General features: G+C 40.6%; 1 protein-coding gene across 2 annotated transcripts in view; it reads left to right on the plus strand.

Annotated features, from left to right (window-relative positions):
* The first annotated feature begins 11,022 nt into the window (after nt 1-11,022).
* Nucleotides 11,023-22,292, plus strand: part of LOC130294530 (carbonic anhydrase-related protein 10-like) — a 749,095-nt gene continuing 737,825 nt past the window's right edge. The window contains exon 1 of one of the 2 annotated variants that reach the window (XM_056544464.1): nt 11,023-11,399. In XM_056544464.1, the coding sequence (XP_056400439.1) occupies nt 11,336-11,399 (64 nt within the window). In that variant the 5' untranslated portion in view covers nt 11,023-11,335. The remainder of the gene's footprint in view (nt 11,400-22,292) is intronic. The other variant, XM_056544463.1, reaches the window with a different exon arrangement.

Raw genomic sequence — 22,292 nt, forward strand, 5'->3', positions numbered from 1 at the left:
AGGGCGCGCGCGCGCCAGCTCTCTGAGACTTAAAGGGCCAGTGCACCAATGATTGGTGCCTGGCCCAATTAGCTCAATTGGCTTCCACCTGCTCCCTGGCTATATCACATCACTTCCCCTGCACTCCCTTGCCGGATCTTGTTGCCTTGTGCCAGTGAAAGCGTTTAGTGTTGTCCAAGCCTGTGTTACCTGAACTCCTGCTATCCATCTTGACTACGAACCTTGCCGCCTGCCCCGACCTTCTGCTACGTCTGACCTTGCCTCTGCCTAGTCCTTCTGTCCCACGCCTTCTCAGCAGTCAGCGAGGTTGAGCCGTTGCTAGTGGATACGACCTGGTTGCTACTGCCGCAGCAAGACCATCCCGCTTTGCGGCGGGCTCTGGTGAACACCAGTAGCCTCTTAGAACCGGTCCACCAGCACGGTCCACGCCAATCCCTCGCTGACACAGAGGATCCACAACCTGTAAGCCGAATCGTGACAGTCACGTATGAGCTGCCACTGGTTCACATTGAAGTTACACAGGGGAGTACCCCTATCCGCTTGGAACGTCAAGAAATCAGTGATGGCTTTTCTCTGTTCGTTCAGTTAATCCAACATATGAAGGGTGGAATTTCAATGTGTGGCAACATCACAAATCAAACTGTTGGGGGATATCGTTCTGATTCTGAAGCTCAAGGAGGGTATGCTTTGCAGTGCACGAGTTGCTGAAGTGCATGTAAAGTTTCCTTCCCATTGTTAGGATGTCTTGCAAATGGGGAGAACACTTCAGGAACTGCTTCACAACCAGATTGTACACGTGTGCCATGCAGGGCACATGGCTCAGCCTTCCCAGTCACAGCGCATGCAAGATGTTCTTCTCGTTGTCAGTCACCATGGTTCCCATTTCCAGTTTTTGTGGAGTAAGCCATGCTCCGATTTCTTTACAAATGACTTTTAGCAGTTCCTCCCCTGTGTGACTCTTTTCGCCATGGCAAGTCCTAGAGGAAACTTGGCGAAATGGGTTGGGGTGTGAGGTGGGGGTACATCCTGGAACATACCTTGCACACCGCAGACTGATTGGTATGGTATATTGTGTTTGCTTAGATTCACATTGTGTAATACTGCTATAAGCTGGATCCACTAACAACCTAAAACCACCTCCTGTGAAATAGGGGATGGGATGCACGGCTACAGAGGGAGCCACTCCCTCCCCCCCCCCCCCATATTGCACAGCAAAAATAAAATGAAACAAAAATGTAGCCAGCACCTAGCCCAATACACGGATGCACGCTGCTGTGGCAAGTACAAGACATGTAAAAAAAAAAAAAAAAGAAAATGGCAGCAGCACACTTGGTCAACAAAATGGAAGCTCTTAGCGCACTTTTTGATCAAAACGTGTCCCCCATCCACCACGTGGAGGTTACCTCATAATAGGATGGGACCCTAACATTCACTCACCTCAGGCTGGGCGACATGCTGGATCCACTAATAACCTAAAACCACCTCCTGTAAAATAGGGGAGGGGATGCATGTTTTGATCAAAAAGTGCGCTAAGAGCCTCCATTTTGTTGACCAAGTGTGCTGCTGCCATTTTCTTTTTTTTTTTTTTAACATGTCTTGTACTTGCCACAACAGCGTGCATCCATGAACTGGGCTAGGTGCTGGCTACAATTTTGTTTCATTTTGTTTTTGCACTGCTATATGCTGCTATATACTCTTTTGCACTTTGCCCTGCGCCTTATGCTGCAACTCATTTAATACACTGGCCATTTTATTATAGATAGGGGTTATCTTTATCTAGATACCACCCCCCTTTGTTTTGCACATAAGGATGAGTACACTTAGTCTACCTAGTATCTGAAATGTATATAGTATTTGATGGTTTACAATTCTATTATGGGCATAGTGCAATATTACATTTATTTATTTCTTTGATTATTTGAGCCATATAACTCTGTGGGTGCGGATATATTTTCTCCATTTTTCATCACCAGACAATTTGCCCAGGATGCTCCCCCCATCTGTTTATATTTTCTGACATTGTCTTATGTGTTGATGTGTATATGTTTTTTAAAAAGGGAGGACGGGTATTTCCATTGTTTATTCAATATATTTTTTGTTTATCAAATAAAGTATAAATTTCTATGACTGATATTGTTGTATTTATTTGGGCAGAGGCTTTTTGTAGGTTTAAATTATAAATCTAGCAGACTGAAAACTGCTCCCAAAAAATTGGATACTTTTTGGGGGACTTTTGTGAAAAGCCATGTATATGCACATCTATATTTGAAACAAATTATACATGCAAAAAACCTGTTGCTGCTTCCCAAAAATGGATCATTGCTAGTTAAGAAGCCTTACTTCTTCCAATGTCACCGTCTTTAAATGTCCCATGCCTGGTGCTTTGTGGCAGAAGTTGAATTAACCCCTTAACCCCTTAAGGACGCAGGACGTAAATGTACGTCCTGGTGCGGTGGTACTTAACGCACCAGGACGTACATTTACGTCCTGTGCATAACCGCGGGCATCGGAGCGATGCCCGTGTCATGCGCGGCTTATCCCGCCTGCTGATCGCAGTCAGGGACCCGCCGGCAATGGCCGACGCCCGCGATCTCGCGGGCGTCCGCCATTATCCCCTCAGGTGCCGGGATCAATACAGATCCCGGCATCTGCGGCATTGCGCGATTTGAATGAATGATCGGATCGCCCGCAGCGCTGCTGCGGGGATCCAATCATTCAGAACGCCGCACGGAGGTCCCCTCACCTTCCTCCGTCCGGCTCCCGGCGTCTCCTGCTCTGGTCTGAGATCGAGCAGACCAGAGCAGGAGATGACCGATAACACTGATCTGTTCTATGTCCTATACATAGAACAGATGAGTATTAGCAATCATGGTATTGCTATGAATAGTCCCCTATGGGGACTATTCAAGTGTAAAAAAAAATAATGTAAAAAAATTTAAAAGTAAAAGTAAAAAAAAAGTGAAAAATCCCCTCTCCCAATAAAAAAGTAAAATGTCCGTTATTTTCCTATTTTACCCCCAAAAAGCATAAAAAATCTTATAGACATATTTGGTATCGCCGCGTGCGTAAATGTCCGAACTATTAAAATAAAATGTTAATGATCCCGTAGGGTGAACGGCGTGAACGAAAAAAAAAAAGTCCAAAATTGCTACTTTTCTAATACATTTTATTTTAAAAAAATTATAAAAAATGTATTAAAAGTTTTTTATATGCAAATGTGGTATCAAAAAAAAAGTACAGATCATGGCGCAAAAAATTAGCCCTCATACCGCCGCTTATACGGAAAAATAAAAAAGTTAGAGGTCATCAAAATAAAGGGATTATAAACGTACTAATTTGGTTAAAAAGTTTGTGATTTTTTTTAAGCACAACAATAATAGAAAAGTATATAATCATGGATATCATTTTAATCGTATTGACCCTCAGAATAAAGAACACACGTTATTTTTACCATAAATTGTACAGCGTGAAAACGAAACCTTCCAAAATTAGTAAAATTGCGTTTTTCTTTTTAATTTCCCCACAAAAAAAGTGTTTTTTGGTTGCGCCATACATTTTATGATATAATGAGTGATGTCATTACAAAGGACAACTGGTCGCGCAAAAAAAAAGCCCTCATACTAGTCTGTGGATGAAAATATAAAAGAGTTATGATTTTTAGAAGGCGAGGAGGAAAAAATGAAAACGTAAAATTTTAATTGTCTGAGTCCTTAAGGCCAAAATGGGGTTAAGGACCCGGATTTTTTCCGTTTTTGCATTTTTTCTTTTTTTTCTCATTTCCTTTAAAAAATCATAACCCTTTCAATTTTGCACCTAAAAATCCATATGTTGTCTTATTTTTTGCACCACCAATTCTACTTTGTAATGACATCAGTCATTTTACCCAAAAATCTGCGGCGATGCCGAACAGCTCCCTGAGCTAACCGGCATGGTTTTACTTTCACTTTAGATGCGGCATTCAACTTTGAACGCTGCGTCTAAAGGGTTAATAGTGTGCGGCACCGCGATCAGTGCTGTGCGCGATTAGCTGTGCCCAACCCGCTATGACGCGGGGCCACGCTGTAGAACGGGAGCAGACTCATGACGCACTGGTACGTCATGGGTCCTTAAGAGGTTAAAGGGGTAAACAGATTTGTAAATTACTTCAACTTAAAAATCTTAATCCTTCCAGTACTTATCAGCTGCTGTACATTGCAGAGGAAGTTATGTAGTTCTTTCCAGTCTGACCACAGTGCTCTATGCTGACACCTCTGTCCATGTCAGGAACTGTCTAGAGTAGAAGCAATCCCATAGAAAACCTCTCCTGCTCTGGACAGTTTCTGACACAGACAGTGGTTGCAACAGAGAGCACTGTGGTCATACTGGTAAGAACTACACAACTTCCTCAGGATGAAACGGCAGATGATAAATACTGGAAGTATCTAGATTTTTAAATAGAAGTAATTTATAAATCTGTATTTTTTTCCATCGGAGTACCCCTTTAATGATTACATTCCTGGCAGTCTAGGATAATGAATGGGTTCAAAGGAGGGGTTAATAACTATATCAGGGGTGGACCAATTGCCAGTTAACCAATTGCAGCTGCACAAGCACCTGTGTGAAGGAATCTTCTCTGTTACTGCACTCTTTTCTCTGCAGTGTCTGTAGGATCAATTGCTTTTGGTGGTCCTTGGGTATGGCTCTGTAATACAAAAAAATGTCCAAAGTCCAAAATTGTGAATTTTTGGTTGCTTTGTATATCCTAAAAAATTTATAAAAAGCAATCAAAAAGTCCCATCAAAACAACCACGGTACCAATAAAAACCATGTTGCAAAAAATGAGCCCTCCTGCAGCCCCATATACGGAAATATAAAAAAAAGTTCTAGGCGTCAGAAGAGGATATTTTTAAACATGATGATTTTTGGACAAACAGTAAAACAAAATAAAATCGTCATGAGTTGGGTATCATTTTAATTGTATGGACTTACAGAATAAAGTGAAAGTATAATTTTTACTGAAAAGTGCATTGCGTAGAATCGGAAGCCCCCAAAAGTTACAAAATGGCATTTTTTTTAAATCTTGCCCCACAGTTTTCTTTTTTTTTTGTTTCACCGTAGATTGTGTGGTGAAATGATTGATGTCATTACAAAGTACAATTGGTGGCGCAAAAACCAAACCCTCACATGGGTCCGTAGTTGGACAATTGAAAGCGTTATGATCTTTAGAAGGGGAGGTGGAAAAAACATAAGTGCAAAAATGAAAAAAGTCTGCGTCCTTAAGGGGTTAATAAACTTTACACAGTCTATAGTAAAATCCTGCTGCAGTTGAACGACCAATTTATTAAAAGACCTGTCTCTGCCTCTGCAGCTGTAGACCCTGTGCTGCACATAAAAATCTATGCTAGCTCCGAGCTAGCATAGATTTCTGCTATAGTTTACACAATTTACCTGTGTAAACTATAATAAATCTGCCGGGCTGTAGATGTGTGGTCCACCCCCTTTTTACAAACTGCAAAGGATCAGTGGCGTTGCTAGGGTTGGTGTCGCCCGGTGCCGTAGAAAATGGTGTCACCCCATACCTTCCAACCCCCCCACCCCAGTAAGTTTTTAGCCTGTTGTGACAGACACCGCTGTTGTAGCGCATTGTGAGAAATTCCAGTATAATAATCAGATATACCAGTTGCCACAGAATAGGAAAGTGTTAAAGAAGTTTTCACCATTTAAATATACAGCTCCCAGAATTACTTAAAGGGGTACTCCACTGGAAAACATTTACTTTTATATCAACTGGTGCCAGAAAGTTAAACAGATTTTTAAATTGCTTCTAATTAAGATCTTAATCCTTACAGTACTTATAAGCTGTTGTATTCTCCACAGGAAGTTGTGTAGTTCTTTCCAGTCTGTCCACAGTGCTCTGTCTGTCCATGTTAGGAACTGTCCAGAGCAGGATAGGTTTGCAATGGGGATTTGCTCCTACTATGGACAGTTCTTGACATGCACAGAGCACTGTGATCAGACAGAAAATAAATTAAAAAAGAAAAGAACTTCCTGTGAATCACTTATACAGCAGCTAATAAGTACTGGAAGGATTAAGATTTTTAAGTAGAAGTAATTTATAAATCTGTTTAACTTTGTAGCACCAGTTGATTAAAAAAATGTTTTCCAGTTGAGTACCCCTTTATGCTTTAAGATTATGCTGGGAGTTGTAGTTTCACTCACCATAACTGTAGAACTTACAAGTGACTACAGCTCTGATGGGACAGTCAGGACAATACACAATAATATCAGCGACTATAGGTGACGTCTTCTCTATAGTCTTTCCTCATCTAATTCAGATGGTACATACCACCAGCTAAATGTTCTCGCTTAAGAACTTGATGCCCAGACGGCTCCTCACTATGTCAGCGCATTCTCATCCTCTATATGAAAACAAGTATTATTATAAACCTGCCAGACACTGTATCCTCTAAATATAATACTACTATACACTACACTCTTTGATTATAAACCTTCCATACACCGTACCCACTGAATATAATACTACCACACACTGTACATTCTGAATACAATACCAGCACATACTGTACCCACTGAATATAATACTACCACACATCTGTACATTCTGAATATAATACTGCCACATACTGTACCCTCTGAATATAAAACTGCTACATACTTTACCCTCTGAATATAAATCTGGTGGTGTTGCTAGTGGATGATGGGGGTGCTAGTACTGGGGGAGGTGTTGCTGGAGGATGATGAGGGTGCTACTGGCCATCCCCCCCCCCTGACAGTATCGCCCCATCGTCCATCGGCAGGATCATCCTCATGGCAGGAGCACCCCCATCATCCACCATCAGGATCTGCTGATGGAGGTGCTGCTGCTGGGGGGGTTTGCTGGTGGATGATGAGGGTGCTACTGCCAGGGGGGAGCATTAGGTAGGCAGCAGTTCCCCCACATTAGGTAGGTAGCAGTTTCCCCACATTAGGTAGCATAGATTCCCCACATTTGGTACCAGTTACCCCACATTAGGTAGTAATTTCCCCACATTAGGTAGCACAGATTCCACACATTAGGTAGCAGTTTTCCCACATTATGTAGCAGCTTTCGCACATTAAGTAGCAGTTTCCCCACATTAGGTAGCACATATTCCACACATTAGGTAGCAGTTTCCCCAGATTAGGTAGCACAGATTCTCCACATTAGGTAGCAGTTTTCCCACATTATGTAGCAGCTTTCGCACATTAGGTAGCAGTTTTTCCACATTAGGTAGCAGTTTCCCCACATTAGGTAGCATATATTCCCCACATTTGGTAGTAGTTTCCATCCATTAGGCCGCATGTTCCCTTGCATGTTCCCCACAATAGGTCAAAGTCTCCCCAAATTAGATCGCTGGTTCAAACAAACCCCCCCCTCCCCCCACACAAAAAAACACACACACACAGATAGAGAGAGACGCGCACACACACAGTCAGAGAGACACACACTCACAGACAGAGACACACACACAGTCACACACACACAGTCACACGCAGTCACACACACAGAGCCACACACAGACAGAGAGCCATACACAGACACAGACAGAGATAGCGACAGACAAACACACAAACACACACACTCACAGAGACACACACTCACAGACAGAGAGTCACACATGCAGAGTCACACACACACACACACACTTACAGAGACACACAAACAGAGAGAGTGAGACAGACACACACACACTCACCCATCCAGCGCAGCGCTCCCTCTCTCCGGGCGCTCTGCAAGTGACGTCACGTCCTCCTGCGGAGGCACGTCGGGCCGGCGCAACAGATGATGTTGGGGCGCAGGGTGGTTCACTGTGCAGGTGACGGGGGGGGGGGGGCAGTGGCCCTACTAGTACGGAGACAGCGCAAGTGATGACGGGGGGGGGGGTGCTGCTAGTACGGAGTCAGCGCAACTGAAGACCTGGGGTGTACCTGGTGTCACCCCATCAGGATGGTGTCATCCGGTGCGGGCCGCACCCCCCCCCCCACCCCCGAACCCCGGTTGCAAAGTCACTGGGGAGGGTGCTACTAGTACGGAGTAAGCGCAACTGAGGACCGGGGGCGTACCTGGTGTCTTTTCTCAAAAATAATTGTTCCAGTGCCTTCAATTACACTTCAAACATACACCAGCCCAGACCGGGCTTACAAAACTGGCTTTTAAATACAGCATTTTAAATAAATCACACAAACAGGGAAATTTCAAGGAAAAAAAAGTGTATTAGCACCATATTTATCACATAACCTGCACCATTTATTAAATATGGTGCATGCACCCTCAAACTATACCATCATAACCTGTGTATAACCATAAGCTTACTTTGCAAAAAATAAAATAAAAAAAAATTTCTATTATGTACAGTTTTCTACATTATAGGCACATTTACATGGGTAAGTAGTGGTGAGATGGAAGGCTGTATCTTTATTACACTGCAGCAAAACCACATATAATATGTGCTCCTGTTATTTGGAGATCCAAATCCCCTACGTAACCATAGAATGAAATGAGACAATTCTCTCTGCTGCAACTACCTCTACATGGAGTTTAGAAGCATTGGGCAAGATTTATCAAAAGCTGTATAGAGGAAAAGTTGATCAGTTGCCCATAGCAACCAATCAGATTTTTTCTTTTCTGAGAGGTCCTTTAAAAAAATGAAAGAAGCGATCTGATTGGTTGTTATGGGCAACTGAGCAACTTTTCCTCCGCACAGGTTTTGATAAATCTTCCCGTATGCCTATACATTTAAGGGGTTCTCCACCAAAAGGTGATTTTAGAACGTACCTGCCAGACAGTAATGGACATGCTTAGAAAGGATCTGTACTTGTCTTGGAGCTATATGGCTATGTTGTAAGATTACCATAACGCTGAGGCTAGCTTTTTGTGAACTGGATATTTCCTGTTGGAGTTCGGTCTCTTAAACTATACATCCCATAGTTCCGTGTTTGTAAGTTTGAGGTCACTTCCCTCCCACACATCAGCCACCTCACCCACTAAAACACAAATGAGATGCATGCATTCAAAAGACCAGTGTTTTCTAACCAGGGTGCCTACAGCTGTGGCAAAATGATTTCTCTCCCACCCAGCAGTCACTTCACCCATTGAAGCAGGACTGGTTCTCTTTGCACACCTGACTAGTGATATCAAGTCTCGACGCACTGCAACCTGGGAAAACCTGAGACCTGAGTCATTTTGTATGCTATTAAAAAAAAAATATTGGGGCAAAAATCCCAGAAGAATCACACACAGAATACAGACACTATATTATGAACTATATTAACTTTATATCATTTTTAAATAAAAAAAAATCCTGGAATACCCCTTTAAACACAATAATAAAGCAGTATGCAGTAAGCTCATGAGCTCCTTCTAGTGGTGGCTACAGGCACCCACAGCTGTATCATGTAACTATGGTTTTACAGTGGATTTGGAGCTCTGTATAAGAATGACAGCGCTCACAATGTGATAAAGATAAGTGAAGAAATACATTTATCGAAACAAAATGTAAAACCTGAAAACATGAGGACAAAAAACAAAGCTTATAACTTCAAGTGTATTTCTAGTGATTCTATATATTCCCCTATCCCTCTCCTCCCTTCGGTGTTCAGTAATTTCTTAATGATTACAGCGAAGGATTTAGGCTAGAGAGCACAATACAAGCCTTCATCCACCCTCCATTATTTCTCATGGGGCAGAAGATGCTATTTCACCCTACAGCAAACAATGATAACTACAAAAGATAAATAAGAACACAGAGTTCCCATTATATTAGCAAGCATGTATGTTACCCACTGCTAAGAATAAAGTGTTATAGAACAGTAACAGTGTGGATTAGATTTGCATCTCTGTGTGTTTTCGTAAGTAACTTCTTCCTGTTCTATTGCACACAAATCATTTGACATTTTTATAGAATGCACACGTTTCACTTTCTGGTCTGAAGTAAGGATTATTTTACACTGATAGCATTATAACATAAACAAATCGGTGTCTGTATGTGTTCTATTGACGGGAATGATTTCTTATTTATGTGACATTGGGACCATTTGTTTCATAGATTACCAATTCCCAAGTGCCTACTGAGGAGGGATAAAGAAATACAGTGACCCACCGACCTACGATAATTTCAACATACGATGGCTTCTCAGAGGCCATCGCATGTTGAAGGCATCATCAACATATGATGCTTTTGTATGTCGGATAGCCGTTTACGGTGCCCCGTGTGGTCCGCTGACTATCACTTACCTGTCCTCGGGGCTCCGGTCCGTCCTTTTTGGGCTCCCCTGCATCGTCGGCGCTCTCCATCGTCGTATCACGTCGCTGTGCATGCCGTCCCGTCATCCAATAGGAGCAGCGAGCATAGCGACGTGATGGCGGTGACGGAGAGCGAGGATGCCGGGGAAGTAGAGGCCTTGCCGGAGTGTCGGGGACACCTCGGGTACGCGGCGACAGCGATGGAAGGTGACATCCAGGGCAGCGGTGATGAGCGGTGACGGTCCGGAGTGGCGGGGGCAGGTGAGTACAACTTCCTATACCAGTGGTTTTCAACCTGCGGACCTCCAGATGTTGCAAAACTACAACTCCCAGCATGCCCGGACAGCCAACGGCTGTCCGGGCATGCTGGGTGTTGTAGTTTTGCAACATCTGGAGGTCTGCAGGTTGTAGACCACTGTCCTATACTTTCCATTGCACAGATGGTCCGTTTGGAACGAATTACCATCGTATGTTGAGGGACCACTGTAGTAAAGAGTATAGATTTAAAAGAGCAATGCATTGAGTTTTTGCATAAAAACTATGTAAAAAGTAGAACAGAAATCTGTACGTGAAAAGGAAGGAGATGGTGATTGCAGAAATGAGGGCAGACTAGGAAATCAGAAGGGAAAGAATCAACACATATTATATAAGGGAGGCAGCACGAGAGAGGGAGAAATAAATAAATATATTCAAAAGAAAAAAAAGAAAGAGAGAGGGGAGGGAGAGAGTAACTGGAAGGTACAGAGCCAGGGAGAGAGAAAGGAAAAAAGAACGGAAGAAAAAAGGAGGAGCAAAAGAAAATCAAACAAGAAGGTTTATTCTAAGAGCCAAGGAATTCTTCCTGGCAGAGTGATGGTGAGGGGTGATAGTTTAGGATACATGCACTAGGCAGCAGAAGAGTTTCTTTTTCGTCACCAGATCCAATAAACTATAGCAAACATAAGGAAAGGAGGGATCCAGTTTCTCTCATTCTTGGAAACTAGCAGTTTTATTCCCCCCTCAACCTGTGTTCGTGTTGATCGGGATCTCGCTGTCTTCCAGCGTTCAGGAGATGAAGGGATAACCAGCAGCAGAATGCCGGAATTCATTTGGAGATCTGTGTTAATCCTTCAGGCAAGCACTGCCATATACACTGCAGGTGAGTAATAGCATGCTGGGTACTACCCACTAAGGGGATCTCTATTATTAATATTGCATGCATTCTATTAACACTCAATGGTAAATAATGGTTGACTCATTTCAGTGGAAAAGGTTAGGAAATGTCAGGGTTTTCAGTTCTCACTTTATTGATGTGTTGATGATCTGCTTTGTCCTATGTGACCAAAGTAGATACTGTACGCTGATAATAGAGTATAACTTTTAGATGTTAAAATATGAAGTACAGCTGCAGGTTATAATCTGTAATATGCAATTATCTATCTATCCATCCATCCATCCATCCACCTACCGATGTGTATCATTAAGTTTATAGCGCTGTCCAGCAGAGCAAACTGAGCTTTTGAGACTGCAGATGTCTCTCATTGTCAATGAAAAGCACACAGACAGGTAAATAAAGTATAAGGCAAGTGCCCTTACTATTAGATTCCATCTTTCAACAGGGATGTCAAATGTATGCTTCATTCTTTGAAACAGTGACCTGTATCACTCTGAAGCACTGTACTTTCCAAACCACATGTGACAATGAATGGATGTAATCCATCCTAGCAGTCTCATTGCCTTTAATGAAGAGTGCTTGTAGAAACCATTTGCTTCAATGGGGGGGGGGGGGGGGGGATCGCAATACTGTAATCACTGAAAGTTATATGGCAGGTGTATTCATCTTCTTTGCTGTCAATCACATCTTCTGTCGATTTACAATATTTTTTCATTTTTTTTGTAAAGCTATTGTGACTAAGCTTGATGTAGTAAATTTAGGATATTTTGCCGCTTGATATCCATTATAGAAATACATGACTACATTTATGGAGGACATTCTGCACCTGACAGTTAGAAGGAACAATACTGTAAGGTGATATGCAGCATTACGATGAGCGGATAATATGAATACACCAAATTATTGTAGAATGCTGCAGGAGAAACATACAGTATCTGCTATCTCCAGTAACCAGGCCTACCACAAATGCATACGTGCACGCAGAATCATAAGGGTTAAATGCAGAAATGGAATGAGAACGTTATCAAAACGCATTAAGCAGTTAATGTGTACTCTGTATCTATAATAACATATTTCAGTTACAGCCAGAGGAGACGGACCTATGGAACTTTTTTTTTATGTTTAAAAAATGTTAATGATATTTGATATAGAATAGGAATAAGTATTTTATGTACAGCAACAATATTTTGAAAGCATTTGAGAATGGATTTCAAAATACCTGTGTGGATTACAACTGACTTTTTGACTATTTCTTTTTTGCATATTTTTTAGATTATCAACAGTCTGCTATGCTACAAAGTAATATATCTACTAGCATGCTACCATCTGTGTCATACACTACCACTCCGCATATTGATTGTCATCCCTCAAAGCATAAGAAAAGCCCATAGAATCCTTCCGTAGCTGAGTGCACACAGTGTATTATGAGATTATTCCTATTTTTGACAGTGAAGGTTGCCTGATAAAATATGTATAACTAATACTACATACAGCTGAATGTCTTAAGGCATATCTGTAGGAACAGGTCAATGGTATAAATTAACACCCCAACTGCTTAGCAGATTGAGGAACAACCTTTGCCTTAACTGCACGTCCTGAACCTACCGTACACGCACAGTATTTTCTCATTAAAACCCTGAAGCCTTTTGATGGAATGAGCTCTGAATTCTCAAAGTAGTACACACTCCCAGGAGTTTGCAAAGCTTTGAACGCCTGTACACAAGTAGCTTAGTGAATATTCATATAGTTCTCAATCAATAATTCACACCAGATTTGCCTATGTTTAGTGAACAAAAGATATTGACCAAAAAAGAGGAAAAACTTTACTTTTAGCTATTATAACATTGTTATGAAATTGGGTATTTTATGGCACAGAAAGTTTATTTTCTCTGTTACCGGCTGTCTAGTTATGAAAAAAAATAACCTTTTTATAGCAGCAACAAGTGAACTCATACATTTTTTTTTTTAAGTCTACGGTATACCATTTAGTAGATGTTACACAGCCGTTCTTTACATTTGTATATTGTAATGAGAAGTTACCGCTATTTTCAACTTTTGATAATTCAGACTTTACAGTTATATGCATATATCTCCTCCTCTCACCTGTCAAAATGGTGCATGTTACTCCCCCAACAACTACCCCTATATCTGTTGGGCTCTCTTGAATTAGAACACAAATGGATAGACGCTTAAAGTCAAGAAAGTGATACTCACATGAATACATACATGCAACATAGTAACATAGTTAATAAGGTTGAAAAAAGACTAGAGTCCATCAAGTTTAACCTATATCCCTAATGAGTCCCTACTGAGATAATCCAGAGGAAGGCAAAAAAAAACTCATACTAGAGGTAAAAATTCCTTCCCGACTCCAGATAGGGCATCAGAATAAATCCCTGGATCAACGTTCTGTCTCTATAAATCTAGTATAAATAACCAACAATGTTATTACTCTCCAAAAATGCATCCAGACCCCTTTTGAACTCTTTTACAGAGTTCACCATGACCACCTCCTCAGGCAAAGAGTTTCATAGTCTCACTGCTCTTACAGTAAAGAACCCCCATCTGTGGTGATGTAGAAACCTTCTTTCCTCAAGATGTAGAGGATGCCCCCTTGTTATAGATACAGTCCTGGGTATAAATAGATCATGGGAGAGATCTCTGTACAGTCCCCTGATATATTTAAACATGGCTATTAGGTCGCCCCTAAGCCTTCTTTTTTCTAAGCTAAATAACCCTAATTCGGATAATCTTTCTGGGTACTGTAGTTCTCCCATTCCCCGTATTACCTTGGTTGCCCGTCTTTGAACCCTCTCCAGCTCCACTATGTCTTTCTTGTACACTGGTGCCCAGTACTGTACACAGTATTGTGGTCTGACTAGTGATCTGTACAGCGATATAATTATTTCCTTGTCGTGGGCATCCATGCACCTATTGATGCACCCCATGATTTTATTTGCCTTGGCAGCAGCTGCCTGACACTGGTCACTACAGCTAAATTTACTGTTAACTAAGACTCCCAAGTCCTTTTCCACATCAGTCGTCCCAAGTGTTCTCCCATTTAATACATAATCCCAGCCCTGATTTTTCTTCCCCATGTGCATTACCTTACATTTATCAGTGTTGAACCTCATCTGCCACTTCTCAGCCCAAACCTCCAACCTATCCAGATCCATTTGTAACAGTGCACTGTCCTCTATAGTGTTTACCGCTTTACAGAGTTTAGTATCATCTGCAAAGATTGCTACTTTACTATTCAACCCCTCTACAAGGTCATTAATGAATATATTAAATAGAATAGGACCCAAGACTGACCCCTATCGTACCCCACTAGTAACAGTCACCCAATCAGAATTAGTACCATTAATAACCATCCTCTGTTTCCCATCACTCAGTCAGTTACTTACCCACGTACACACATTCTCCCCCAGCCCCATCCTTCTCATTTTATGCACCAATCTTTTATGTGGCCCCATATCAAACGCTTTGGAAAAATCCAGATATACGACATCCAGCCATTCCCCTTGGTCCAGTCTGGAGCTCACCTCCTCATAAAAGCTGATCAGGTTAGTTTGACAGGACCGATCCCTCATAAAGCCATGCTGATATGGAGTCATACATTTATTTTTATCAAGATACTCCAAAATAGCATCTCTTAGAAAACTCTCATACAATTTACATACAACCGAGGTTAAACTAACAGGCCCACAATTCCCGGGGTCACCTTTTACCCCATTTTAAAAATTGGCACTAGTTTTGCCATGCGCCAGTCCTGGGGAACAGTCCCTGTCACTACAGAGTCCCTGAATATTAAAAAATAGGGGTCTGTCTATTACGTTACTTAAAGGGGTTATCCAGGAAAAAACTTTTTTATATATATCAACTGGCTCCAGAAAATGTTACAGATTTGTAAATTACTTCTGTAAAAAAATCTTAATCCTTTCAGTATTTATGAGCTTCTGAAGTTAAGGTTGTTCTTTTCTAAGTGCTCTCTGATGACACGTGTTTCGGGAACCGCCCAGTTTAGAAGCAAATCCCCAAAGCAAACCTCTTCTAAATTAGGCGGTTCCCGGGACACGTGTAATCAGAGAGCATTTAGACAGAAAATACCAACCTTAACTTCAGAAGCTCATAAGTACTGAAAGGATTAAGATTTGTTTATAGAAGTAATTTACAAATCTATTTAACTTTCTGGAGCCAGTTGTTATATAAAAAAAAGTTTTTTTTCCAGGATAACCCCTTTAATTCCATTAGATATCAAGACAAACTCATTTACTTACGGTTATTATTTATGTCAACAAAGATCATAGTCTTGGCAAAATTAAATCAGACATATGGCTGGACATATGATTCTTATAGTGAACCCGCAGGTCAATACTAGGCAGGTCAATACAAACTTATATATTTTGTGTGATAAAACATTTGATTTACTTGCATACTATGTCTGTAAACATCTGAGTTTAGACATAGACTGTGTTCAGACAAAAAAAATATAAAAAAATTGGGGATTTTTATGGATATAGAAGCAAATCTGAAGCAGAAATCTACAACAAATCAGGTTTTTGCATGGATTGGCATTTTGACATGCCATGGATTTCCCTTCCAACAAGAATTAGATTCTGGCTGAAGATGGAATGTGTTCAAACTTCAGGTGTCATCCGCCAGAGATGTCACAGGACCTCACTATAATCAACAGAATGGTGCCTAATATTTGGCAGGGAGTAAGCATACTCTAAGAAGAGACCAATTAAAGTATACTGTTGTCATTTTGGAGTGTAGGTAGTAGGTAACAAGTAACATGTCAAAATAACATCCACATTAAATCCGGGACCAAAGTTTTCAAAGCAGTACATTGTCTCCATTAACTTGTTTTCTTTCTTTAGTGTATCCTGGTGCCCAGGTAGGTAACACATGTGTACCCAGCCATCCACATGATGTAAATTATAATAATAATCATTTTATCAAACCAGGCCACCTTCTTCCATTTATCCACAGACCAGTTGTGATACTCGTTATGGGCACTTTTGGTGATGGCATCCTAACCAATGTGCAGCTATGCTACAGCACCATCTATCTTTCGATCATAACCAGCATTTACTTTTTAAGAAACTTGTCCTACAGTGGCTCTTCTGTTTGATCAGAATGGATGAGCTTGTATTTCCTCTCCATGTCATTAATGAATCGTAGGTGCCCTGACCCTGCTGATGGGTCATCTGTTGTCCTTTCTTCAACCATTTAAAGTAGGTACTAAGTACCTAGGAATATACCATTAGCCTTGCCAAAATGCTGTAACACAGTTGTCTAAATAGCAACATTGTTTTTCTGCCAATGTCACACAGATCCTTACACTTTCCAACTTTCCAATTTTTCAATGTCAACTTTAAGGCTTCAGTATTTATTTACTTGCTGTCTAATAACCCCTACACTGTGATAGTTTCCATTACCATAAATAAGATAACCAATGTGATTCACTTTATCTGTCCATGGTTTTTCATATTATAGCATATTGTACATATTGTACCACTGAAAAAAGAAAGAAATTGCTGGTGTTTTTAATTGCCCAAAAGTAGTCAAACCCACTAAAAAATAAACATTTAGTATGTCTGTAATTGTACTAACCAGCAGAATAAAGGTAATGTATTATTCATGCTGCCCAGTGAACAGCACAAAATGTAAAAGAAAAATGACAGCAGCATCACCCACACTAACATTAATAACCCTTCAAAATGATGCATCTCAGTTCACTCTCATGTCAGATGTAAGAATGAGGTTGGGAGGTAATATCAGGCCAGAGCGGGCAAGAGAACCATGCCCAAAAGGTTGGACACCACCTCCATTGCTTAGAAAAATTATAATATTTCGATAAATACAGATTGCTTAAGAACAGTGAAATCTTTTTTTTTTTTTTTACAGTAAAATGTGTTTTAGGATGGGGTCACGCGTAGCACATCCACAGCATATTTGACCCTACCTTAAAACACATTTTACTGCCCGTCCCAAGAGTGTGCCTCCAGCTGTGCCCGTGTGTCCTGTTCGCAGAAGCAATCCGCCACTATGAACAGACACAGAGGGAGCTATGAGTGCGGATTTGCAGCTCTCCAGACATCATGGCCGCTCCCCCTGCTTCCTAAGCTAGGCCGAGAGAATCCGCAATGTCTGGAGTACACTGCGCATGCAAGGAATTTGCAGATCCGGAACTCGCAGATCCCTCTGTGGAGCGTCAAATACACTGCATATGCGCTTCATGTGACACTATCCTTAGGCTGTATTCACACTTTCACAGCTTTTATGTTGCAGATTTCAAAGTAAATGAAATGACCATACACAGTTACAAATCTGCAGCTTCAAATCCTGTGCATTAAATGTGGACAGGATACTCTACATGTGAATAACCCCTTATCTTCTTGGGGATGTTGTTTTTTTTTTTTTTTTTTTTCGTTTTTGCACTTTCATTTTTTCCTCCTTACCTTTTATAAATAATTTTGTCTTTAGATAGTTGAATGTGCTGACAACAAAACCACACAAAAATTATCAATGGAAATCAAATATATCAACCCATGGAGGTCTGGATATGGTGTCACACTCAAAATCAAAGTGTAAAACCACACAACAGGCTGATCCAACTTTGATTTAATGTCCTTAACCCCTTAAGGACGCAGGGATTTTCAGTTTTTGCATTTTCATTTTTTCTCATCACCTTCTAAAAATCATAACACTTTCAATTTTGCACCAAAATTTCCATATCATGGCTTATATTTTGCACCACCAATTCTACTTTGTAATGACATCAGTCATTTTACCCCAAAGTCTATGAAAAAATGGGAAAAAAATCATTGTGCAACAAAATTGAAGAAAAAACACCATTTTGTACATTTTGGGGGCTTCCGTTTCTACGCAGTAAATTTTTCGGTAAAAATGACATCTTATCTTTATTTTGTAGGTTCATACAATTAAAATGATACCCTACCTATATAGGTTTGATTTTGTTATACTTCTGGAAAAAATCGTAACTACATGCACGAAAATTTATACATATAAATTGTCATCTTCTGACCCCTATAACTTTTTTATCTTTCTGCATACAGGGCTCAATTTTTGCGCCATGATCTGAAGTTATTCCATTCTGTTGATCACACTTTTTGATTGCTTTTTAGTCATTTTTTCATTATATAAAAAGTGACCAAAAATACGCTATTTTGGACTTTGGAAATTTTTTGCGCATATGCCATTGACCATTGGGGTTTAATTAATGATAGACATTTCCGCACACGGCGATATCACATATCTTTTATTTTTATTTACACTGGTTTTTTTTATGCGAAAATGAGGGGGGGGGGGTGATACAAACTTTTTTCACTTTTTTTTCAGGGGGCTATAACACTGCACACACTGATCTTTTACATTTCTCATAGGAAACCATTGATCAATGATTCTGCCGCTTGACTGCTCATGTCTGCATCTCAGGTACTGAGCAGTCATTCGAGGAGGAAGGTAGGGGACCCTCCTGCTGTCCTACAGCTGTTCGGGATGCTGCGATTTTGCAGCGACAATCTCGAACAGCCCACTGAGCTAGCCGGGAGCAGTTTACTTTCATTTTAGACGCTGCATTCAACTTTGAACGCCGCATCTAAAGGGTTTATAGCGTTCGGCACCGCGATCAGTGTGTCCCGCGTGGCCCCGCATTATAGAAAGGGAGTGGGTGGAGGGCGTACAGGTACACCCTCCATCCCCAACAGGTGAAATAGCATCACCTGTACTATTAACCTGCATATTTAGCTTAGTGTGGGAAGTGAAAAATAGAAAAAAAAATGGCACAAAGATGGTGCTATCTAAGTGCCATTACTGAGGTTTATCAATGTATTGAAATGTGCAGTCGTTAGGTGAGATTTGCACACTCACCTTTTATTGTTGCGCTACAGGCACAACACTGGTATTTGCATGAAAGAGCTCCCCGTGGTCGCCGTGCATCGGGCCCGATCATCTGCGATGTCAGTCAGCTCAATAGTTGTGTTGGTGCTGGAAGAGGGCTACAAGGTGTTCGTTTCAGCAGGAAAAAGATGATGCTGTACTGGGCGCTTGGGAGAAGTAAGCTTTGCATTCCATTTACGGGATACTAGAGTAAAACTTCAGGAGGCATATATGATAAATGTTTCCCTTTTAATACATAGATAGTTAAATGACAACACATTTTCTCGAGGGGTCCCTCACTTCGTCAGGTCATGATAACAAACATAAAACCGTTACTTATATACATATAAAGATTTAAAAAAGTGCAGGAGAGAAAAGGTCATAGTGATGTAATTAGATTACTGGAAGTGATGTATTGGCATAAACATCACGTACTGGTATATGATCAAACTTCATGATAACAATGAAAGAACAGTTGTAAAAACAATGTTAGAAAATGCAATCAATAGATTAATAAAGTAATAAAAAGCTGTTCTGAATAACTAATGTAAAAGTGGATATTCATCATAGCACATACTTTCTTGTACATACAGGTTGAGGAACATTGAATGAGTATTGTCCCGTTGTATATATAAACACTGCGAGTGGGCACAGCTTGTTCTACAAATCAGCTAATGTTGGATGTATGAGTAGATGTACATCGTGGCCCGTGTTCCGCAGCTCCTACTGGTTTTCAAGCCTGCCGTATTCCGGACAGGGGGTTGTAGTCATTCATTCATGTGTTTACACAGACACATGGGTGACAGGCGATTGGTCCAAGGGCTTTGTTACCAACACGGCCTCTTGTCGTTACTCGTGGCCTCTTGTCGTTACTAATTACGGAGCCTGAGTTCTGGATTTGAATGACAGCCTGTGATTTTAGGCAAGAATCTGGAAGACTGGGGTGCTGTCCACAGGACGTAAGTATATCTTTTTGTGTGCGTATTTGGAATCAGATAAGAGGGTGGGAAGGGGAAGGACATGCGAGGGTGAACGTAAATATGTATATACACATGGACAAAATGGGCATAATTATATATATATATATATATATATATATATATATATATATGTAGACAATATGTATACAAATATACAAATGTGATGGTTATACATAGTATCCGGGCTGATGCAGCGTAAGTGTATAGTAAATGTGATGATGTACGAGATGGTAAATATTAAATAATAGTACTATACATATGTAGTGTCAATGTCTGATATTGTATTTGTGATTATTGTATCATGATGATACTGGACATTAGGTTTGAGCTGGGGCATATGGTATTTGCATGATGATACTTTCATTGTTATCATGAAGTTTGATCATATACCAGCAGGTGATGTTTATGCTGATACATCACTTCCAGTAATCTAATGACGTCACTATGACATTTTCTCTCCTGCACTTTTAAAAAAAATCTGTATATGTATATAAGTAATGGTTTTATGTTTGCTATCATGACCTGACGAAGCAAGGGACCCCTCCCGAAATTAGATTAGTGTGGGTGATGCTTCTGTCAGTTTCCCTTTATAGAGAAGGGTCCATTTAGAAGTCTTGTAATTGACATTCATATAGAATAAATCATTACTGAATGTTATTCATAGCAATGTCTTTTTTAAAAGCATGTGACGCGATCAGGGAAGCTGCACCATGCTGTCAAAAGTAGTGTTTTTTTGCAATAAATTATCATTAATGTATAAGATATTAAAGATTTGCTTCTGAATTCAGAACACTGGCTGCTGGTTCATTAATCCAATTTGTGGTCTGAAATGGAGGAATGTCCTAAACTATTTTCTGGTGGTCCTTGGCAGCTTTGCAGACTGAGCACATTTGCTGTATCTTGTCTTCCTTCATAGCCTTTGCCTGACAAACCACTTATCATTTTGTAACACTGTGATGGACTTTTTTCTCAGTGTCTTTAATGCCTGTTCTATATTTATGAGATGCATCACTGTGGGGCGAGTTAGTCCATGGATACTCTGTGGCCTTGTGAGTTACCTTTGCTTAGTGCAGTGTTTCCCAAAGATCAAAATTTAACATGTTTTACAATAATTTTAAAGGTATCAAGCAGTTCTTGTGTAAGCAAGACAGCAGATAAGTAAAATAAACAATGTAGGAACTATGATATACCAAATGTAGTTACTAACGCAAAAAAAGTGGCACAATAGGCTTGCTGGTTACAGAACAGCCTAAGGGCATATTTACACGACAAATTTTCCCCTTAGAAACATCTGTTGTAAATTTGGGAGGGAGCAAGATGTCTAGGGGCAGAGTACCCCTTTAAGCTGTTTGTCCATAGGGCTGGGGACCTTGCAATGCTCTACTGGTCCAACAATATTCAGGTTGTACTCAAAGTGGTGTTGGCTTTCACCTGTTCCACAGTGCCACTGAGCCTCATGGATACCAGCGCTTACCCACAGCCTTCCCTGAAAATGCTTCCCTGTTGGAGGTCCAAATGTTTGAATTTTTATTTAAAAAACAACTTTGTTAATAAAAATGTTTAGTTGAAAAAAAAAAAAAAATGATATGCCCCAAAATCTTTTGGTTTACTTTTTAAGAGTAGAAAAACATTTTAAATTCATTCATGATGTAAAGGGGTATTCAAGCAAGGGTCCATATAAAATCAAGGCATCAAGGTAAAAATCGACAGTTGAATGTTTAAAGGGGTATTCTGGATAGCATTTTTTTTAAATATGTTGTTGTGGACACTGAAAATAAAACAAAATGCATACTTATCTTCCTCGGTCTTCCAGGACTCCTCCTGTGTTGTAATTTGGTTCCCGGCTTGTCCCTCTGCTTGTCACTTCTGAGACAGACTGTCACTGGCTGGGGTAGTGCTCAGCCTCAGACATTGATAGGCAAGAGCTGCTAGCCACATGCAGACAACTTGTGCCAACCAATGGCTCCACGAGTAAAATTCATACAGCCAT

The sequence above is a fragment of the Hyla sarda genome, chromosome 10 (genome assembly GCF_029499605.1).
Source record: "Hyla sarda isolate aHylSar1 chromosome 10, aHylSar1.hap1, whole genome shotgun sequence".
In the NCBI taxonomy this organism is placed as follows: domain Eukaryota; kingdom Metazoa; phylum Chordata; class Amphibia; order Anura; family Hylidae; genus Hyla; species Hyla sarda.